General features: G+C 29.3%; 2 protein-coding genes across 3 annotated transcripts; one reads left to right on the forward strand and one right to left on the reverse strand.

The window, feature by feature from the left end:
- Positions 1-594: 594 nt before the first annotated feature.
- On the reverse strand, positions 595-7,189 carry LOC126780675 (ubiquitin carboxyl-terminal hydrolase isozyme L5). Its single transcript, XM_050505304.1, has 7 exons — positions 7,097-7,189; positions 5,621-5,715; positions 5,429-5,498; positions 5,145-5,250; positions 4,695-4,922; positions 3,904-4,061; positions 595-3,558 (listed from the first exon to the last, which is right to left on the reverse strand). The coding sequence occupies exons 2-7, from the start codon at positions 5,691-5,693 to the stop codon at positions 3,219-3,221; spliced, it is 975 nt and encodes a 324-aa protein (XP_050361261.1). The 5' UTR covers positions 5,694-5,715; positions 7,097-7,189; the 3' UTR covers positions 595-3,218.
- A 1,517-nt stretch (positions 7,190-8,706) lies between these two features.
- Positions 8,707-13,309, forward strand: LOC126780650 (lysophospholipid acyltransferase 5). Of its 2 annotated transcripts, none has more exons than XM_050505273.1 (4): positions 8,707-8,771; positions 9,249-9,967; positions 10,356-10,490; positions 10,589-13,309. In XM_050505273.1, the coding sequence occupies exons 2-4, from the start codon at positions 9,259-9,261 to the stop codon at positions 11,173-11,175; spliced, it is 1,431 nt and encodes a 476-aa protein (XP_050361230.1). In that variant the 5' UTR covers positions 8,707-8,771; positions 9,249-9,258; the 3' UTR covers positions 11,176-13,309. The 2 variants fall into 2 exon arrangements, with proteins under 2 accessions (XP_050361230.1, XP_050361229.1); XM_050505272.1 differs by lacking the exon at positions 8,707-8,771 and adding an exon at positions 8,782-8,969.
- The last annotated feature ends 6,685 nt before the right edge of the window (positions 13,310-19,994 follow it).

The following is a 19,994-nucleotide window of genomic DNA, read 5'->3' on the forward strand; positions in this document are numbered from 1 at the left end:
TAGAAAAGTGTTAAAAACAATTTCTCAAACATAATTCGACATCGTGTGAAATTGATTTACAAAAAACAACTTGCGTTTTGAATACTTACGGGTCCAAATTGGTGAACTCAGAAAATTTCGATACCTAATACATGTGGCAACCAAAAAGTTAAATGTACTTCAATTAATTGTATCAATAATGTAGCCTCTTTTTAAAAACAAAATATTTTTAATTTCATTTAGAATAGGTATTGTTTCTCTCGATAACAAAGCCAAAACTTCGACATTTTGAAATTTTATTTAGATAATTTTAATTTTTTACTTGTCGCGCCCTCTGATCAAATCAACATTTAAAAACTAAAAATGTGTTCAAGCCACCATCCAAAACAATTTATATATAGTATATAGTTATAATTCAGTATAATTTCGATTATTAAATTCAACAAGAAGTAGGAAGACGGCATAGGCCTAGGGCAACCAAGGTATCAAATCCGACCCTGGTACGTTGTTCTTCCTTAAGTATAAACCTTTGTAAGCACTTATTCTACAGATGCGACATCCGGGGCAAGTGCAAGTAGGTAGCTAGTAAATAAATAAATATTAAAACAAATCAGGTCTTTAGCAACACTATATTTATTGACACCAAAGGAAAGCCATCGACTACTTCATTGAAAAAGGACAAATGCAGTTACAATTGCTGTTCTAAAGATACAAAGATAATATTCAACTCTTAGACTTAGATAAAGGTCATAAGAAGAACTACTTTTGAACTTTAAAATTCTATTGATTTTCAATAAATTGCACAAAAACGCATCGACGTACTTCATATTAACAATAGTATTACTACCACAAAAGCCCGGTCTTTGGTACACCGAGAAACAATTTGGTTCGCTTACGGATATCAGAATATTTAACATTTACATACATTCGAATCATCTTCTCTCATATTATTTATAACAAGCCAATAGCAGCTTATAAATTACGCCTCGTAGACAATTTTAGGGTCCGTAAAATGAATCATTCCTTACTACAGTAACCTGGCAAGGTGCGAAATCACAAACGAGACTTACAACAGTTACATACATTTTAACTATTTTATCTAATATATTTTGATTACGATTATTTAAGCATTAATGGATATTAATTACATTACATCAAGATATTAACGAGACATCAGAAAAAAGAACAGAGCCGTGGATTTTAACAATTTTATTAACGTTGTTATATTTCTCATCTTGACCGACACCTAGGAACCTAAATCTAAGTACTAAATGGAGACGATCTAGTTAAGAATTTTGTTACAACGTGTAATATTTTTACATCAGCTGGTATTTTCATATAACAAATGAATAAATGCTTTACATAACTGTTTTTAATACTTACACTGTAAGTCGATCCAGCACAAAAGACTAGAAATATAATATACTAATTACATCAATAAGGCCACACGGAACGCCGACATAAAAATTGTATCCTTTAATAGGATCCGGCAACTCAGTGAATAATAAACTTAATTCTCATATTCACGAGCATAATACTATGCATGGTATATTGATTAACTTATTAATTATGAACAGCCTTACAAACGTCGTTTAGCGGCTTTTTATCGAAACACTGATTTATTTCTTTCTGTCATAGTTGATTTGATATTCAAAGAAAAGTACAACATTGCATAATCAACCTCTAAACGACATTTATAGATGAAGCCGTAAGTTTCTAAAATAAAAATCAGTGTCCAAAACAGCACAAAAGACAGCAATCTAATTAGAATATTTTAATATTTGTACCATCTCATGTGACCCCTTTCTGAATTTTGATGTTCTTCTGTAACATAAGATATTTACATATGTATATCCCCTTCCAATAATGAAATATTAACTATAAACAACAACATTCAGATTTTTTAATCACCAAAACTAGCCTTAACTTTTTTTTTACTTAATAATTTATTTTTAAGAACCGCTACACTTAATAAATATTTTAAAATGTACATTTTATTGTAAAATATTTATTTGCGATAAATAACGCTTGTTATCTGCATATATAATACATTGATTATTGTAATATTATATTTTATTAAGAATATAAATGCAAAAAACTATGTATTTTATATAATTATGCGAGGAATGCACTTAACTAAATTTTATATAGCAATGGGATACTACTACACAGACACACATAGACACTGAATACTAGATAATAATCACATAATCTGAAACTAATTCATCATATAAACAGTGTGATGTTCAATTATATTTGTTATTAAATCTTACAATAACACCCAGTTAGAACTCTTAAAAAGTGTGTAGTTATACATTTTAAGACGTTTTCAGAATATTAATTAAACAATTAAATTTTAACTAGATCAATAAACAATTTTCATCATTTAGATGATTTAAATAAATCTTAAGTATTATTTGTAGAATAATTAATATTTCATTATAATACAAACAATTCTACATTAGAAAGAGAATACTTCTTCATAAATTATTGCAGAACATTATATTATTATAATAACGACAAAGTTTAGTCCTTCCATAAATAATCACCATTTACTAATTTAAATTTTTAATGTATGATATATTATACTTAATAAATCTACGAAGCGATATTATCGCAGAGTTTATCTGCTATTAAATATCGCAAAATGCCAACTCAGAACAAAAATATACAATATTACAAAGTATATTATATTTCATAAATCTACAAAGCGATAATATCGAAAAAGCTTTACAGCTATTAAATATTGTTAAACGCCGCATGAGAATACATAATGATATATTAGCATAATACAATGACTAATCTAAATTGTCTTGTCTCTGTTCAGGCTCCGGTTGGTTTAAATAGTTATTTAAGAGAAAGTCATCTGTATCCAGTATATCGCCTTGAGGTAAATCATCTGTCCCAAGCATCAAATTATCATCAAATATATTATCAACATCTAAAAGACTGTGTTCCAAGCCAGGCTCTAGCATAACATCCTTTAGAAAATCATCCGATGGCATCATGTCCAAATCTATACTATTAGGGGATTCCATGAAGTTATCTGGCATTTTCGGTTGTGGTTCAAATTCAAAAGTTTGAGTACGCGAACCTTGTGGTTCTATAAATATAGAGTCTAAATCAGCTAAAGAATATTGCATATGTTCAGAGGGGGCCAGCACTCGCGAGGGGCTAGACGGGGAGACGCGGCGCGGGGGACGTGATCGTTCAACCCTGCGCCCTCCCGAAGCTTCCTGTTATACTCTTACTTTCTTCTGACCCTTCTTGAGCGCGCGCTCCTTAGCCTTCTCGTACAGCGGCAACAGTTTCTTCTCTTCAGCTAATATCTTCAAAAGGGTTATGATAAACGGCAAGTAATTGTGTCTCCTGCGCGCCATTTCCTGACGGTATCTTAACATTTTTGCATCTTCATATTCGATCAACATTTTCAATCTACGTATTTCCTTTTCAGTATCGTCTGTTTCCATACCGAGAATTTGAGTTTCGCGAACTAATTCTTGTATTTGTCTCTCGTATAACATTTTTCTGTCCGATATGAGAGCCATCAAGTTAAAATGAATTTCACCCTCATTATACCTGTAAAAATCATATTATTTAATAAATTGTGCAATCATAACAGTGTGAGAAAATAAACATGTATCGGAACATAATACAAAAAGAAAGAGAAAACAAGTAAAGAAAAAAATATGGTGATAATATTTTCAGTTTTTGCACTTCATTTGTAAATCTTTACTTTAATCCAGGGCAAGTGTAAATCTTTATACAATATTATAGGAAGTATTACATTCCAGTAGTGATTGCCAAAAATCTACGACAGGTTCAGAAAAGATAACCTAAGATCTTTTTCCTGTTTTATATATGAAACAGCACAATAGTAGTTTGTATCTTAAACAAAATGAAAAACGATTTTTTTATGCTTACACATTGATTCTCTTCTTTATAATAGGTTGTACAACACTGAGCCAATCTTGTCCAGGCGCTATCGGACCATGATCGATTGGCCCTTCCCGAAGACCATCCAGCTCATAAAGACGACCATTTATGGGAATGTAACCAATAAAATGATATGCATCTTCGTCCTACAAAAAAAAAATTGATGATACAAAACAAAAATGATTTTATAATATTTTTAAATGATTGGAGCAATTGAGCTTAAATGTTTTATAAGCTGGAAATTTGATATAGTGCATCAAACATAGTTGCCTTAACAAATACAGCTGCAGGAATACAGCAGCTGTGTTTCCTCAAGATGTTTCCATTTACTGCTGAGGATTACAAATTCAAAGTAAATTAAACTCGCCCAAGTTGAAACCTGGGTTTTAACCAAAGAGGTTACGATTTACGTAATTATGTGATACTACTGTGTACTACTGTAAAGGAGTAACAGTACAGTAATAAGAAATACCAAAAATCACAAAAAAAAAACAATTAAAGTGAAAATATGTTTTGGACAATTAATAATAGTAATTAGTAAATTTAAGTGGAAGACAAACTATTCTTTTGAAATCTGTCAATATCAATATAAATATCCTAAAATTTTAGGACAGTAATTAAATCAACATTTAGCTATTGCTGTAACAGATAAGGTAGTCCTAATGCCCTATTTCAAATTTCCAACCTGAGTAATGTTTAATCTTACAGTTACAACTATGATTGAGATGAAACAAGCATATGATATTATCAATAGCTTTAGGTAAGAAAGTAAGACTTACTTTTGTTGGTGCCTTTTGATCAAATTCGAAAAGTGTTTGATTGGACATTGAATTGTGGGCAGTGCGTATAGTCTGGGAATTGCTTAGAGTGAGACCACGCATTCTTGGGTCAAACGACATACTAAATTCCTTTAACTTCGTTAGTTCAGGTCCTAAGTCTACATCTGGATGATTGCAGTTCAGTAATAAGCTTACAACAGCTTGCGTAGCACATGCATTGTTTATAACCTGAAATTTATATAGATAGACTTTTTAATTCGTAAATACATACTTATTTAATGCAAAATTTATGTGTAAATACATCAAATCAACATAAATTGTATTCCAAGGTTAACCATTGGATTGGATACTAAGCTTATTATTATTTACATTTTTTTATTAATAAAAAATAAAAAATGTACGAATGAGATCATATATTTTATTATTAAAATTGAAGTATATATAATATACCTGTTTGGCAAAATATATCGTCTCCAAGCGACCATCTGTCACAACGGGATGTGGTGGCTCCTCATGTTGTAAATATTTGAAGAGGAAAATAAGTCCATGAACAGGCCTATAAGTCATTTAAACCATTTTTATCTCTCATTCTCTTAATTATATATATTATAATACATTAATCAAATATTTTTAATTGACTGTTTGACTGCACATGTTTTATAATTTAATAAATAATTTGACTGTCATAAGTTAAGCAAATTTAAATATGACACTATAAACAAAAATAATTTTACCTTAAATTATCAAATACTCCCTCCCCTTCATCTATTGACCACATTTCCTCAACTTGAACTCCATTAACACCTGAAAAAGGGTAAAGGTGAAACAGCATATTCATATTAAAGTACAATCCGAATTTGAACATCTAAGAATGTAACATTATATACATATTTATCTGTTACAACTATAGTTTAAAATTAACTTACCGAATGTTTTGATTAACTGTGTAAATACACCGGGATCACTTTCAATAAGACACCAATCACCAGCAGACTCCATTTTGGTGGAACTGTTCTGTCAACTTACAAACAATTCAAAATATAATTAGTTATAACAGTAAATAGTATATATCACTATTAATTAAATGATTTTTTTTTAAACAAAAATGAACATAATTCAAATTCAAGTTTTTATTTTTTGAAAAATATATATTTCATAGTTTATTTTCTGGTATAAATTAGATAAAAAATTACTTTAAAATAAGTGTAGTGTTTCCCACAAATTTTAGTAGTTCACACTACAAAATGTATTAATGAACTTAAAATATATTTACTATTTTCTACCATTCTCTACATAAAAAAAAAAATTATTGTTTTTAATAAATTTAACATGTTTTTTAACCCAGATTAATCACAGTTTTTTTTTTTTGAGAGCAGACTTTTATACCAAAAATACTAAAAAGAACAAATATTCTCCAATTAATTTGCAAATTATAACTTGATTATGGATTTATAAAATTATACATTATTATATAAAAATGAACTATTTGGATAATCAAAAGATCTGACCAAAAAATTCAATTCTTAAGACTCCTATTCCTTGTAAGCAAAATTATTTTCTGTCAATGCAATATGTTTGTGAAATCAATAAGGATAAAAATATATTACTTGGTGGTAGGGATTTGTGCAAGCCCACCTACTCTACTGCACATCACTTACTCTATCGCTAAACAACACGGCTTAATGGGTGTTTTCCTGTTTGAAGTGTAAATGAGTATTTTTGTGTTCCAGTGTAATTTTTAGATTGATGGTTCTTACACTTAGTATTTTTTGCAAAACACCCACAAAACCAGTATGAAATGTATTCGACCTGGTGGTAGGGTTTTATGCAGGCCCGTCTGGGTGGGTAGCACCCAGTGATCAGATATTCTACCGATAAGCAGCAATACTTAGTATTGTTATGTTTTGGTTTGAAGGGTGAGTGAGCCAGGCACAAGGGACATAATATCTCAGTCCCCAAGGTTGGTGGGGCATTGGCGATGTAATGGTTATTATTTGTCCACGCCAATGTCTATGGGTGGTGGTGATCACTTACCATCAGGCGGCCCATTTGCACGTCCACCTACCTATTACATAAAAAAAATTGTATTCGATAATGTTAAACTTGTTAAAGCCATCGTGTAATTAATTTATGATACAATTTTAAGTATTGAGAAAACCGGTGTAATCCTTTCAATACTCAATTAAGACTTCAGAATCATACTTTTGTTAATAAAAGTTAACAATATTTTGTGATCTATTTGTACTCATTCAATTTTAATGAATTTTAAATGTACAATTTTACCTTTTAAATTTAATCAATATTTGTTTGCCATTGCTCTCTTACTTCGTATTATTGAACTGAAATATTTTATTTCACCGAAATACTAAAAATATAACAAACAAAAATATTTAACAACTCACGTCAGTATTAGAATCCTTTAAGCTTCATCCAAGTCCAAATGTGATAGAAACATGAATATAATTTCATTTACTTACTCTTTGGCTTTCGGCAAATGACAATTGAATTTTAAATAGTAATCTCATTGTATTATAAACCATAGATTACCTTTGGTCTATAAGCTAGTATAAAGTTAATGGTATTTCTAATGGTACATCCACACACTTGCCAAGTTTTTAAAGATTCAACGTGTGAATTTGCCTTTTAGATTGGCTTTAAGAAATTGTTTAAGCGCTTGCCACAGTTCCGACCGGCCAAGAAACCGCCTTTTGTATACAAATCAAAAGAAACTTGTAGCAAGTACTTGGGAACTGTAATAGCTTTATTGTAGATAGAACAGCTAACCACTCGCTTGCGAATGCGAAGCAATCCAGACTAACTGATTGGGTGCGCGACGAGCGCATGTTCTACACCTACGTATATAAATGTACCTAATGCTTATTTAGAATTTACAATGTGTTAAAAATAAATATAAAAAATCAACACGTATAACTTAGGACTAACGATTCGACCAACGATAAGTTATCAGTTATTTGATTTTTTAATTATTGATATATTTATCACTTGACTTACAGCTCTTACCGAGTGTTTGATACAAGAGGAATGGACGTTATTGTGTGAATGGGTGATGAATAATAATAAAGTTCGAAATACCAGTCACTTATATGGTCATTAACATATTCTAATACATACAAAAAGTAACTTTTATTAATAGATAATATAAATAATATCATGATCATGATATTATATATTTTGCCATCACGTATAAAAAATAATATTCAATGGTCACAAATATAAAGTAGGTAATAAGTTGTTTTTATGTTCATGTTGTTTTTGTTGTTGTAAGTTAGAATGGATAATTCTTTTACTAGACGGACATTAAATATGAAATATATTAGATGTGAGATATTTCATTAAACAAAAAACAGAACCACCTATTACATAAACCTTTCATTTAAGACATCAATACGTAAACATAGATTACTTAAATTGAGAGCAGCAATAGAATCAATTGATTAATGGCAATCACGACGCACACATACGTAGAAACAATTGACCATTAGCACAAAGTCGTGCAATCATATCATATGTAAAGGCGAATAATGCATTTTTTTTTCAATTAAAGTTGAATTCCTAAAAAAAATATAATTAATAGTTTTATTTTATAAACATAAAGTTTCTAACAAGGCACAGTACTAAGGCGTTGAGAACAGATTAAAAAAAAAGATTAATTCTAATGGGCTTTACAAATCGTTCTTTTGGTTAAAAAACACTTATCACTATAAAAATATAAAATTTTAGCAGACACTATTACAAGTTTGTATTTTTGGTATTCCAAATGATAAAATATAAAAAAATATATTGTTTAATGTGAACATACCTTTATACCGTCTAGTAATTTAATTTTTTTAGGGTTTTAATTAACGCACTATTCATGAATTATATTTTATCTTTAACTTATTTACGTTGCAAATCTTTTTTTTTCTTAAAATTATTAATTTAGAAAAAATAAAGTAATTACTAATCAACATAGAATGAATACGCATTGCATTTACGTATAATAGCAACATCACTAATTTGTCACAAATTTTTCTTTTGGAAATGATTATTGCTTACCTCACACTGAGTGTGCCCGTTGTAAGTTGTACTTTTTACAATAAACTAAACTGACCTTTAATACTCAGCATTCATTCTTTGTAATATTCTCAATTTTCCTTTATTCTTTAATTGTTTCTTTCTTCTGCCATACGTGTTTTATAAATGATTCATAGATATATGATCCATTTAAAATTTAAATTCTGAAACCGTGAAACAGCAACTTCAAAATATATTCAGGTAGTTTTAAAGTAATTATAATATTTATTTTTTATTTATAATGTGTTTGAATTGAAAATTCGACATCGAGTTTAAGCCTAAGTAAAGTGTGTATTGAAAAAATAATGAGATTTGTTTAAATATTAATTTTAAATTATTATATTAATCAAAAGAGTGTAGCTATCGTTATCACAATTTACATTATAATGTCAATATCATTATGACATACCTGCAAATAGAGTTCGTTATATGAATATTTTTTTTCTGTTAGTATATAATATTATGTAATATTATTTACAGGAAATTCATCATGTTTGGCCTCTTTTTATCTCTGCTAAGCTGGATCGGCATTAGCCCAGTGCCATTAGCTTCCTACTTGATTGGTACGACAGAGCCAGCATTAAAACTTTTAATTTCTATCTTATTAGGATATCCTTTAGGTATTATATATAACAAGCATGTGAAAGAGTACAAAGAATACAGAAATCTTTACTTCATTGTTACTGGTCTGGATATAGCCTTATACAATTTTGGTTTATCATTCTACCACAATGTGATACCAGCTGTTGTTATTTATTTAAGTACAAAAATATTAGGACCTGGTAAGCACAATGCAATTATAACATTTATTTTCAATATGACATATCTTTTGGTTGGATATGTAGTAACAGAATCAGAAGATTATGATATAACTTGGACAATGCCTCATTGTGTCCTGACTTTAAAGTTAATAGCACTCTCGTTTGATCTATGGGATGGAAAAAAAATGTTAAAGGGAGAGAAACTTTCTGATAATAATAAGAAAACTGCCCTGGAATCTACTCCTGGGTTTCTGGAATTGATTGGGTTCATTTATTTCCCGTCATGTTTCCTTGTGGGCCCAATATTTTCATTTAGGCGATACCTTGACTTTGTATCTGATAAATTTCCTGTTGAGAAAGAAGCTCAAGTTTTGGAAGATCAAGCTATGAAGAGACTCATCCAGGGCTTAAGCTATTTAGTGGCTTTTCAAGTTGGAAGTAAGAATTTTTGTATTTAAACTATAACTTTCTATTAAGATATGATGGAACTATTCTTGATTAAAATTAATTTAATCTTAGCATTGCATCTAGATAAAGTAAAATAAGAAAAACACAACTCATGATCAGCATAATCTTTATTGCTTTTTTATAATAAAAACTCATGTCTGTAAACTGAAACAAAAATGAGTACATATTTTCATTATAAAATTCATTAACCATTTTTTATTATAATATATACTACTACATTTCTATTGCTTATTAAGTTTGAACAAATTTTTAGTCTAAACAAATCTAAAGTTTTTATAAATAAGTGCATCGCTATGAAAAATGAAGCATTGCAGCATTGTAATTGATTAAATTAAAATTATTGTTTATTCTTTTTCAGTATCAGTATTTAGTATGAAATATATGCTTTCTGATGAGTTTTGGGAGACGTCAATTATATACCGTCACTTTTATAGTGGTTTATGGGCACATTTTGCTCTATACAAATACATAGCATGCTGGTTGCTGACAGAAGGTGTGAAATAATTTAGTTTTTATTTTAAAACTTACACTTTCTTAATACAATTTATAAACAGTTACATAATCAGAAACTAAATATACCTTTTGTTATAGCTTCATGTATCCGTTTTGGATTGTCTTATAATGGGACTAAGAAGACAGAGATGGGAGAAGTGTCACAGTGGGATGGTTGTAACAATATTAAACTTATGAGGTTCGAAGGTGCAACTAAATTTCAACACTACATAGACAGCTTCAATTGTAACACAAATCACTTTGCAGCTGAGTACATCTACAAGCGTCTCAAGTTCTTGGGTAATAGAAATCTCAGTCAATTTTTCACTCTGTTTTTCCTAGCTATCTGGCATGGTACTCGCTCAGGTTACTATGTGACTTTTTTCAATGAGTTTATTATAATATATATGGAAAAAGAATTGGAAAGCATACTATCAAAAACTGAGATTTACAATAAACTCTGGGCATCTCCTGCTAAATACTTGCTCTATGTCTTACTAAAATCTTATACTATAGTTTTTATGGGATGGAGCTTGATTCCATTTGATGTAAAAGTATTTTCAAAGTGGTTGCGAGTATATGCTAGTTTATATTTCTCTGGTTTCTTGCTCTTCTTGCCATGGGCATTTATTTATAAACCTGCTTTAATAAAAACGGTAAAAATTCTATCTCCAAAATCACAATAAAGCAAAAAAATTGTTTATTTATTATGTTTGTTTATAGAAGAAATCAGTATAAGCATCTTTTGAGCATAGGGTGTTGTTAGTTCTAGAAGCTATGTGGACTAAGTCTTTATACTTCTTTTAAATGAAATAAAAATTTATATGAGGGAAACAAAATTAGGTTGTGTATTATAATTATTTTACTGCATCATTTGTAGTGAAATGTATACGTTTAGATATTTATAAAATATGCAAGATTTGAATATTCATTTTTAATAAACACATTTTTCTTCTAAGTTATATTTGTGCATCAGAAACACAAATTTTATTTATTTTATAAAATAGTTTTAACTCAATTCTGTAGATCGTGTTGTTGTATTAATCCTGCAAGTTTATTGTAACCACATACAACATAGAAGTGCAACAAATAATAAGTATTTAAATAATATTGCAATTATTAGAGCTGGTGATAGCAACAGTAATTAATAGACTATGACTGATACACCAAAAAATTTATAAAGCATAATGTAAAGAAATATTTACATTTTGTAGTTAATCAATGCTTGGGTCAATCAAGTAGCCTTAAGATAGAATAATAGATGAATAAGATTTTATATGACAATGGTTAACTATTTTTATATTTTAGTTATTATAGTTTTGTCACAATTACTTCAATTTGGTTGCTCTTATGACAATGCTTAAACATTGGTTTACCTATGTGGAACATTATTTTCTAACATTTATAAGAAACAACTATGTTGATACTTCAGGTCAAGACTAGTCGAAGAGTTCAAGTTTTGTTGATGTAAATTATTCATTTAAAATTTTAACTATTACCTATATTGTAATGTAATGTAGCTCTGTAGTGGTATATATGTCAATAGGTTGATAGGTTATGTTTTCCTTTTGAAAGGGTGAGTTTCTTTTGAGGACACCTGTTCTAGCTCTTTCATGAATGAATGTGATGACAAAATGTTGTCTCATAATGAATCACACAATATATGTAGCATTATTCATAACCTTTTTGGCTCAAGTAAAACGTAAAAAAAGTGATCCTACCTGCATACTTTTATTATTATAAAAAATTAAATATATTATTGCTACTACATGACAATAAATTAATAATGAAATATTCTAAATTTGTGTATAAATTAATAATCAAATTAGGCTTTAATTAAGATTATGATAAAATTTAATTAATTTTGGCTAAAATTTAATAATAATATATTGGATAAAGCCACCTTATAACGTGTGCTTATTGTGAATTAATGCAAAATAATTCAATTGAAGACCCACTGGTTTTGATCAGAATGAATATCAAACAATAGATAATGACATTATATTATATATATAGATATGGTATCTTTTAATTCATGTTTTTGTGACACTATTCATATTAATACTTTTCTAGAATAATGTCAATGGATTTTTTTTATGGTTTATTGTTGTAAGGTTTATTTTCTGAGTATATGCCTATGTTTGTTTCTTTTTTGATAAATTTTGCGCATGCCCTTTGCCTAAAAGATAAGATGTCTTATTTATTTCTTAGCATTAGCCTGAATAAATGTTATTTGTTATTATATATTTTATATTTGATACCAAAACAAGAGGTCACACCAGAAGTATATTTATTTAAGTAGTGAAGTATAATAGTATTTTTTGCATGATTTAACAAATACAATTTTTTTAACACTAGCATGGTTTTAGTCTCTTTTAAATTTTATTATGAAATTAGGTTATTCGGGGATTTTAATTAGGGTTTTTGATGTAAGATAGGATTTCATATGATATGTTTTCATGCAAAGTTTACTTACGCAAAACTAATTTCAGAAACCTGCAGTTTTGTGTGACGCTTTAGTTATAAATGAATAATGTAAGGGGTGGAATATTGCAGGTTAGAAATTCTTTAGTTCAAATTTTAATTTTGATAGTTGTCCAATGATTAAGACTGGACAGTAGATTACGTAATTGAAATTAGTCTATTATATTAAATGCTAAAAATATAATTTTTTACTTGAGAAATTAAAAGGACTTAGGAACATTCCTTACCATCGCAAACCACTTTATTTACTACGGTGTTTCTACTCTGTAAGAAATCAAATCTGTGAATTTGTTAAAATTATGTTTTTAATGGATGAATAAATACAAAGAAAACACAGTTTGGCTTTTATTTAGCTCCAAATGTTACATTACCTTGTATTAATAAATGTATAATAAGTAATAATAATAAAAAAAACTAATCTTATTGTTTAATTCTAGTGCGCATTCTTGTAATCTTAGTTATTAACAATAATAGTTTTAATCGACTTATAATTTAAATAATGTACCATTTTTTTCCTCTATTCTACAATTTGACGATACATTACTTTCTCGTGAATGTATAATTTTACTCATGCTAGACTTTAAAAAATATCGAATAGGTATCTATTATTTTACAAACGGAATAAAGAAATAGCTTATGAATTATAAGTAAACTATTATTACAAACCGAGGTCTAAAATGGCATAGAAGGAAATAATGCCCTTTTTTAAAAAGAAAAATGTGTCTGTAAGTCTGACAGTATTTGTATGCGAAGGGCGGTGGGAACGAACACCTGCAGCCAATCCGCATCTTTCACTCTTATTGATCCAGTACCGCCCAAAGCCTCCAATTTTCAGCTCACTCACTCTTTAGGGTTCCACGTTTAAGGATTAATATGTTTATATGTATATTGTATATGTTTCAAGTATTAATTTTGACAATCGTTTAAGTTTGAGCTTGTTTTCAAGACGACCAATATGAGAATCATCAGTGTAAAAAGAAAATCTGAGTATATATATTTTAACCAAATCAAACTGAAAGGTAGTCCCCGTTTTTTCTTAAGCTTTTCAGTAATTACAAAACATCTAATTCAATAATAAATATGATACTAATTACCTCAAAGTTAAAATTGAATTTAATATAAGATGTTGGTGTACATTTATATAGTTACATGTATGAAAGCTATAACAACTTTTTAATTGTTCTAGTGAAGTAATGTTTATTATGTGAAAATACCGAAGTTTAAATCGAATATTGAGCAATACACAGATATTCTAAGCTTGTACAATATCTTCCTCCAGCCGAAATACCCTTTGGGAATTTCGCCATCTGGCCTGGGCGGTTCGCCGTGCTAGCAAATATATACCTACCTACACAATGTATGTTCATCAAATCAAAAAGTGGAATCTAAAAGAAAAACTTAAAAGAACTTAAGTTTAAATGATTTTTCATTGATCCGCTATTTAATGAATATTCTAGTTCGAGCAAATGCCACATTAATATTTATTATAACATTTTTAATTTAATCGTATCGATTGTATGCATAATTACTAAGCATTTTCCCGGTCGTTATACGTAGTAAGTAATAACATTGTAAATTTCCATAAAAAATGGCTAGTTAACGCTGGTTAAAGAAGACTGCACTACTATATATTTAATAAATAACATGTTTTGACTAAATAATGATTTTTGGTTAAAAGAGGAAAGAACCCAAATATCGGATACTTTTTGAAAATTCGGTAATAAATACATTAAATATAATAGATCAATAAAAATTTGATCATACGTAATCTTGATTGCATTTACTATATGTGCATAAAAGGAAATAGACAACTGGAGTTTTAAGTTATATACAAAATTATATAAATTAATTTAATAAGAAATTCAGGTTTTAACCAAGTAGGCTCTTAATTGACATCCGATTATATCTCAATATTTAATATCCGGTATAATATGGTAATGGTAATACCACTAGTAGCCTAGTACTATATAGTATATACCCTACCTTAACAAAGTTAAAAAAAAAACATTGAGAATTCACACATGTAAACAATAAAAAATATTTTTTTAAATCTCTCATGTTTTCTACTAAACTTAATTTTATCGCAATTTATTAAAGCACATTGACATAAAATCATAAAGCACTTCCTTTTTTAAAAATGTTGTCTTTAAATATAACAATGTCATATTTTTTAATTCAATAATCGTCGTCACTTTAAAGGAAAGGGCAATGACAGCGCTGCAATGCGTCCATCCAATTTCATATTAATAGTAACCGGGGTGTGCAATAGATGTTACTTTGTTACAGGTTATATTGATATATCCGAAATTAGGCAACCATCCGATATTCGGGTCCCTTCTCCTACTTATGTAATAATATACGACTGCCTATATTATTAAAGAAAATGTTTTTCGCTTTTATGATATTAAAATATATACTCATTATGTATATTATATATATATTATTTTACTTTATAATAAAGTGGTGAACCATTTAAGGCCGTGAGAATGCTTAGAATAAATTTTAACGCAAACTCAGATTTGCATATTTTATTGAGGCCATTGACTAGAAGACATTCTTATTTATGTATAGATTTTATTTATATATAGATTTGAAAAGACATAAAAGTACCTACTCCTACTAAAATCTATATCTAACGAAAATACTCTTTGGCAGCTAATTATTAAGTACGTACCAAAAAGTATCTTAAAGGAGTTAAATGTGTATATATGACTAGGATGTGTATATACTTAAATATTAAAGGAACGGCTTGGTAGGTAAATGTAATTGACTGTTTCAAAATAAAACAACCAAGCCTCTAGGTAGAAATAAGTATCTACGGAAATTGCAACAATGAGATCCTAACTTAACCAATATTTGAAATTCAACTCATTTCAAAGTTCATTTTATCTTAGTTCTTCCTTTTCTATTACATTTGTAGACCTATTAAACATTCTGGGATCTTCGGGAACCCATATCTTAGCGTGTAACGTCCCTCCCGAGGGTCGCTCGCCGCGGCGAGACCACGACAACGAGTGTGCTTGAAAGTTACTACCTGAAAAATAAAATTATAATATAGTCTATCCAGTTTATAAGTGTATAAAATATATTTAAGTGTAGGTACCTAAATAAGTGTTAATCATAAGATTAAATCGATCAGAAATTTCTTTGTAAATTAAAATATTGTTGCAATAGGTCTAAATATGAAACTTATGAAAACATTTTGTTTTTCATTTACGTAGATAAAGTAAGTTAGTATTGACCAATTATTAGCTGACTTAATAAGTTATCTCATTTTCTCGTATGATAGTATTTGAAGTGGGACTTGGTTTTATAAAATTTTAAAGTTAAAAGCAATCTTGCCATTTTTGGTGTTTAAAGCGCTTGGATTTAAACAAACTTTATTAAAAACGAATTTGCCACTGTTAACGTATTTTTAAAATTGCTAACATAGGTTAACAATTATGTAAGTCAATAAGAAATTGTACTGGTTGCATGAAAGATATTAACAGGGAATGCTTACAATGTTTATATTGTCGTAATTTGTATGAACATCTATGTGCTAACATACCCGAGAAACGCTTTCGTTCTATAAATTTTTAAGCTAAAAAATCATGGAAATGTCTGGGTTGTGTGTGTAAACAGTCTAAGAGCCATAACACGAATACCCCGCCGCGCTCTTTACGGTCCGACAGCCCTCCTAACTCGGCTAATGAGTCCTCGCGGTCCTCCATATCACCGCCAATAATCACTATGCGTCGAATATTACTATAATAATATCCTGGGACATTTTTCACACACGGCCATCTGATCCCAAATTAAGCTTGTACAAAGCTTGTGCTATGGAAACCAGACAACTGATATACTACATATACTACTTTTTTTTTTGTAAATACATACTTATATAGATAATTACACCCAGACTTAGGACAAACATACATGTTCATGCACACAAATGTCGGTCCTGGGTGGGAATCGAACCCACAACCTTCGGCGTGAAAGGCAAGTGTTCTTCCAACCACGCCAACCGGCTCGTCAAAATGCGTCACCAACACTCTAATCAACAAATTTTAGACAGAAGTGATGAAGACAAACAAGCGTCCTTATAGAAATTTAGCTCAATAGCGGGGTTAACGATTTTGAGTTGTTTGATAATAGCTAAAACTCCTCTTGACATTCAATTTTACATTTTTATATACAAAAACGGACTGAAAAATATGAATATAGGTGCATTAATAGTTGCGAGAGAACGAAGCCGAGTTGGAACGTACAATTTTGGGGTTTGGTTAGTATCTACCCAGTGTGGGTAATAAGCACGCGAAGTGGGAGTACGTAACTCGAAGCACCTCTCCCCTTGTTAGTAGCGTTAGTTGGTTATAAAATGTAAATTCTCCGCATGTCTATCTCGATCGTTATATCTCTCACATTCATAGATCATTTACGATATACCAATTTTAAAATAATATATTAAATAGTAAAGATTAAAATTCAGATTAAGTATTTAGTAGGATATCGCATATTAAAGCCACAGTTGTTTTTTAAAGATGATTATAATAAAATAATGGACTCAACTCAATACTGTTGATTGGTAAAATGAATATAAGATGCAAAGCAGCTTACTATAGTAGATTTTTTTACTTCGGCTTAATTAGGAACATTATCAGAGAGCACATATCATTAAAAATATTTGTAAAGAAAAATATAAATACCGCGTTAAATAAAATATAACAAGCCTCCCGACTGCTTGACATTTGAAAATTTAAGAAGTCAATAGGTTTAGAATTACATGTTATAAACTAGTCTTTAAAGGAAATGTGAAAAGTATAATATAATTTTATATATAAGTATAATATTATTTTTATAAAGCAAAGTATTAATACATAAAAAAATTCAAGAACGTATGGGTAATTTTTTAAATCTAAGCGAAAAGCGTTTTATGAACACCCGGTCTAAATGATTTTTACTGATATTTTTTACTAGTGTACTTGCCTATAAATCAACAGCAAGTCATGATTGATTTAATAAATTTATATACGTTGCCTTTTATATTTTTTGTATTTTTATATTTGTCTTTTATATTTTTTGCTCTAAGGAAGATATATTTAGTGGATCTAAAATTGCTTGATAAGCGTAAAGGACGAGGGCGATGTCATATCTCATATTTTTCAAACTAAATCAAAAACATGTTTTGATTTAATTGCTAATTGGCTTTCCCTTTAAGCTTATTTTCAATTGTTCGATACAAGTTTTTCCAGATACTAATACAACCAAGTATGACTTATAATTACCACTACCCATTTTTTAAATTTAGTAACTGAACGTTTAACATGGTATATTTAAATAAAACTTTACCAATCACCACCAAGGTTTTATTAAATAAGATCTATGACCACCAATCTAGTAGCATTTTACTAAACATAATTTCTAGAAAAACGGGTACCTATCCGTTGATGTAGTGTTCTCGGAACTTACGATTAGCAAAGTATTCGCTAAAGTTGATTATGATTTTTTCATAGCGGATTTCAAGCACAAATTACTTCCCACGCTGTTTTAATTATTCGAATATTTATCCATTTACACTCGCGCAATAACTATAATAAATATAGATTTTCAGATTGGCGTACCTAAAGCAAATAAGATGCTACTATATATAATTAATATATAATTTACCCGAAATAAAAATATGAGACAACACTTACCATATTCATGGACAAAACATAACTAGTCAGTGTCCGTGACTTATCACAATGTCAATAATAATACTCGAACAAATCAGGTCTACCAGATATGCATGATTTTTTAATTCAAAAAACTTAAAATTCACGTAACTGCAAAGGTCAGAACCCTAGGTAATAATAAAGGTAACTCTGCTTCACAGATTTTCGTCGTTTTCAGAAAAGATCCGAACATCACCGACAGAGGCAAACACGAGCAATTAATAGCAACGCTGTCAATTGATAATACAACGCTACTATAGGAGCGGTTCTTAATGTTTCGGCACTATTATCACAATTAATTTGTGCCTGCTTTATATATACTAGGTTCGTAACACTCTAATGTGATTCTAATTTATTACAGTTTTTAATTTGGGATCTACTTAATTTGATTTTGCAATTAAATGTATAAATAAAAATACAAAGTCTACAAAGATTTGATAAAGTATCTTTGTTAAGAGATGAGAGTCTATATAATGGTGTGTAAATGGGTTTTCAGTTGTTGTTGAATAGGGTCATTCTTCTCTTTATGTTATTAATTAACAACACTCAACGCTTACGAGCCCTAAGCGAGCGTAAACTTAAGTTTTATTTATCAACAATTATTTCGAAGATAGTGAATACAATACCCGGGGGCTAACTAAATATTGCGAATGTGGTAAAATGGGGTGCGATTGTTAGAGGGTGGTGCACGTGCGCGCTGTTATAGCCCTTAGCCCCAGTGTTTACAACCACCGATGGGGCTGACCTGTGCCATTCGATTATTTTATAATAACATGCATCTTTACACTTGGAACAAGGTGAATTAAATACATAGTTCTTAAAAAATTCAGATTAAAAATTGTAATTCACGATGTCGCAAATTTACATTTTAGTTTATTTTTTATTATATTATATATTCACATATCACGCAAATAATATTTTTAATCTATTTATAAACATATAAGTACGATTATATCTTAGCAACTCAAAAATGAATATGATAAGTATTGCATGGGCGTTGAATTACCGAAAAAAAAATAACTATTCTCCTATACAAACATAGAAACTAATTATAGCTTACACACACTATTTCCGGTAATTTGACCACTTGTCACGTTTAGAACTATTATAACAATTTTGAACGCAAATTATTTACAATTTAGCCATGTCGTTGGCTATCTCTTATGAAATTTAGTTTAATAGAATAAAATGAATAAAATTCTGTAGTAAGTAACTCCCAAGCTTATCACGATGTTTTGTGTACATAATAGCAAACGTTCTTTTATAAGTAGTTAATATAAGTATGCTAAAAATTATTGATGATAAATCTAGACAAAACCACTAAT

Source organism: Nymphalis io, chromosome Z (genome assembly GCF_905147045.1).
Source record: "Nymphalis io chromosome Z, ilAglIoxx1.1, whole genome shotgun sequence".
Lineage (NCBI taxonomy): Eukaryota > Metazoa > Arthropoda > Insecta > Lepidoptera > Nymphalidae > Nymphalis > Nymphalis io.

Bases quoted from the DNA above. Each gene is read 5' to 3' on its own strand.
- LOC126780650 (XM_050505273.1), top strand. From the start codon at position 9,259: ATGTTTGGCCTCTTTTTATCTCTGCTAAGCTGGATCGGCATTAGCCCA. The intron at 9,968-10,355 runs GTAAGAATTTTT...ATTCTTTTTCAG, and splicing joins AGTGGCTTTTCAAGTTGGAA to TATCAGTATTTAGTATGAAA. The intron at 10,491-10,588 runs GTGTGAAATAAT...CTTTTGTTATAG, and splicing joins ATGCTGGTTGCTGACAGAAG to CTTCATGTATCCGTTTTGGA.
- LOC126780675 (XM_050505304.1), bottom strand. From the start codon at position 5,693: ATGGAGTCTGCTGGTGATTGGTGTCTTATTGAAAGTGATCCCGGTGTA. The intron at 4,923-5,144 runs GTATATTATATA...TATAAATTTCAG, and splicing joins CGATATATTTTGCCAAACAG to GTTATAAACAATGCATGTGC. The intron at 4,062-4,694 runs GTAAGTCTTACT...TTTTTTTTGTAG, and splicing joins ATCAAAAGGCACCAACAAAA to GACGAAGATGCATATCATTT.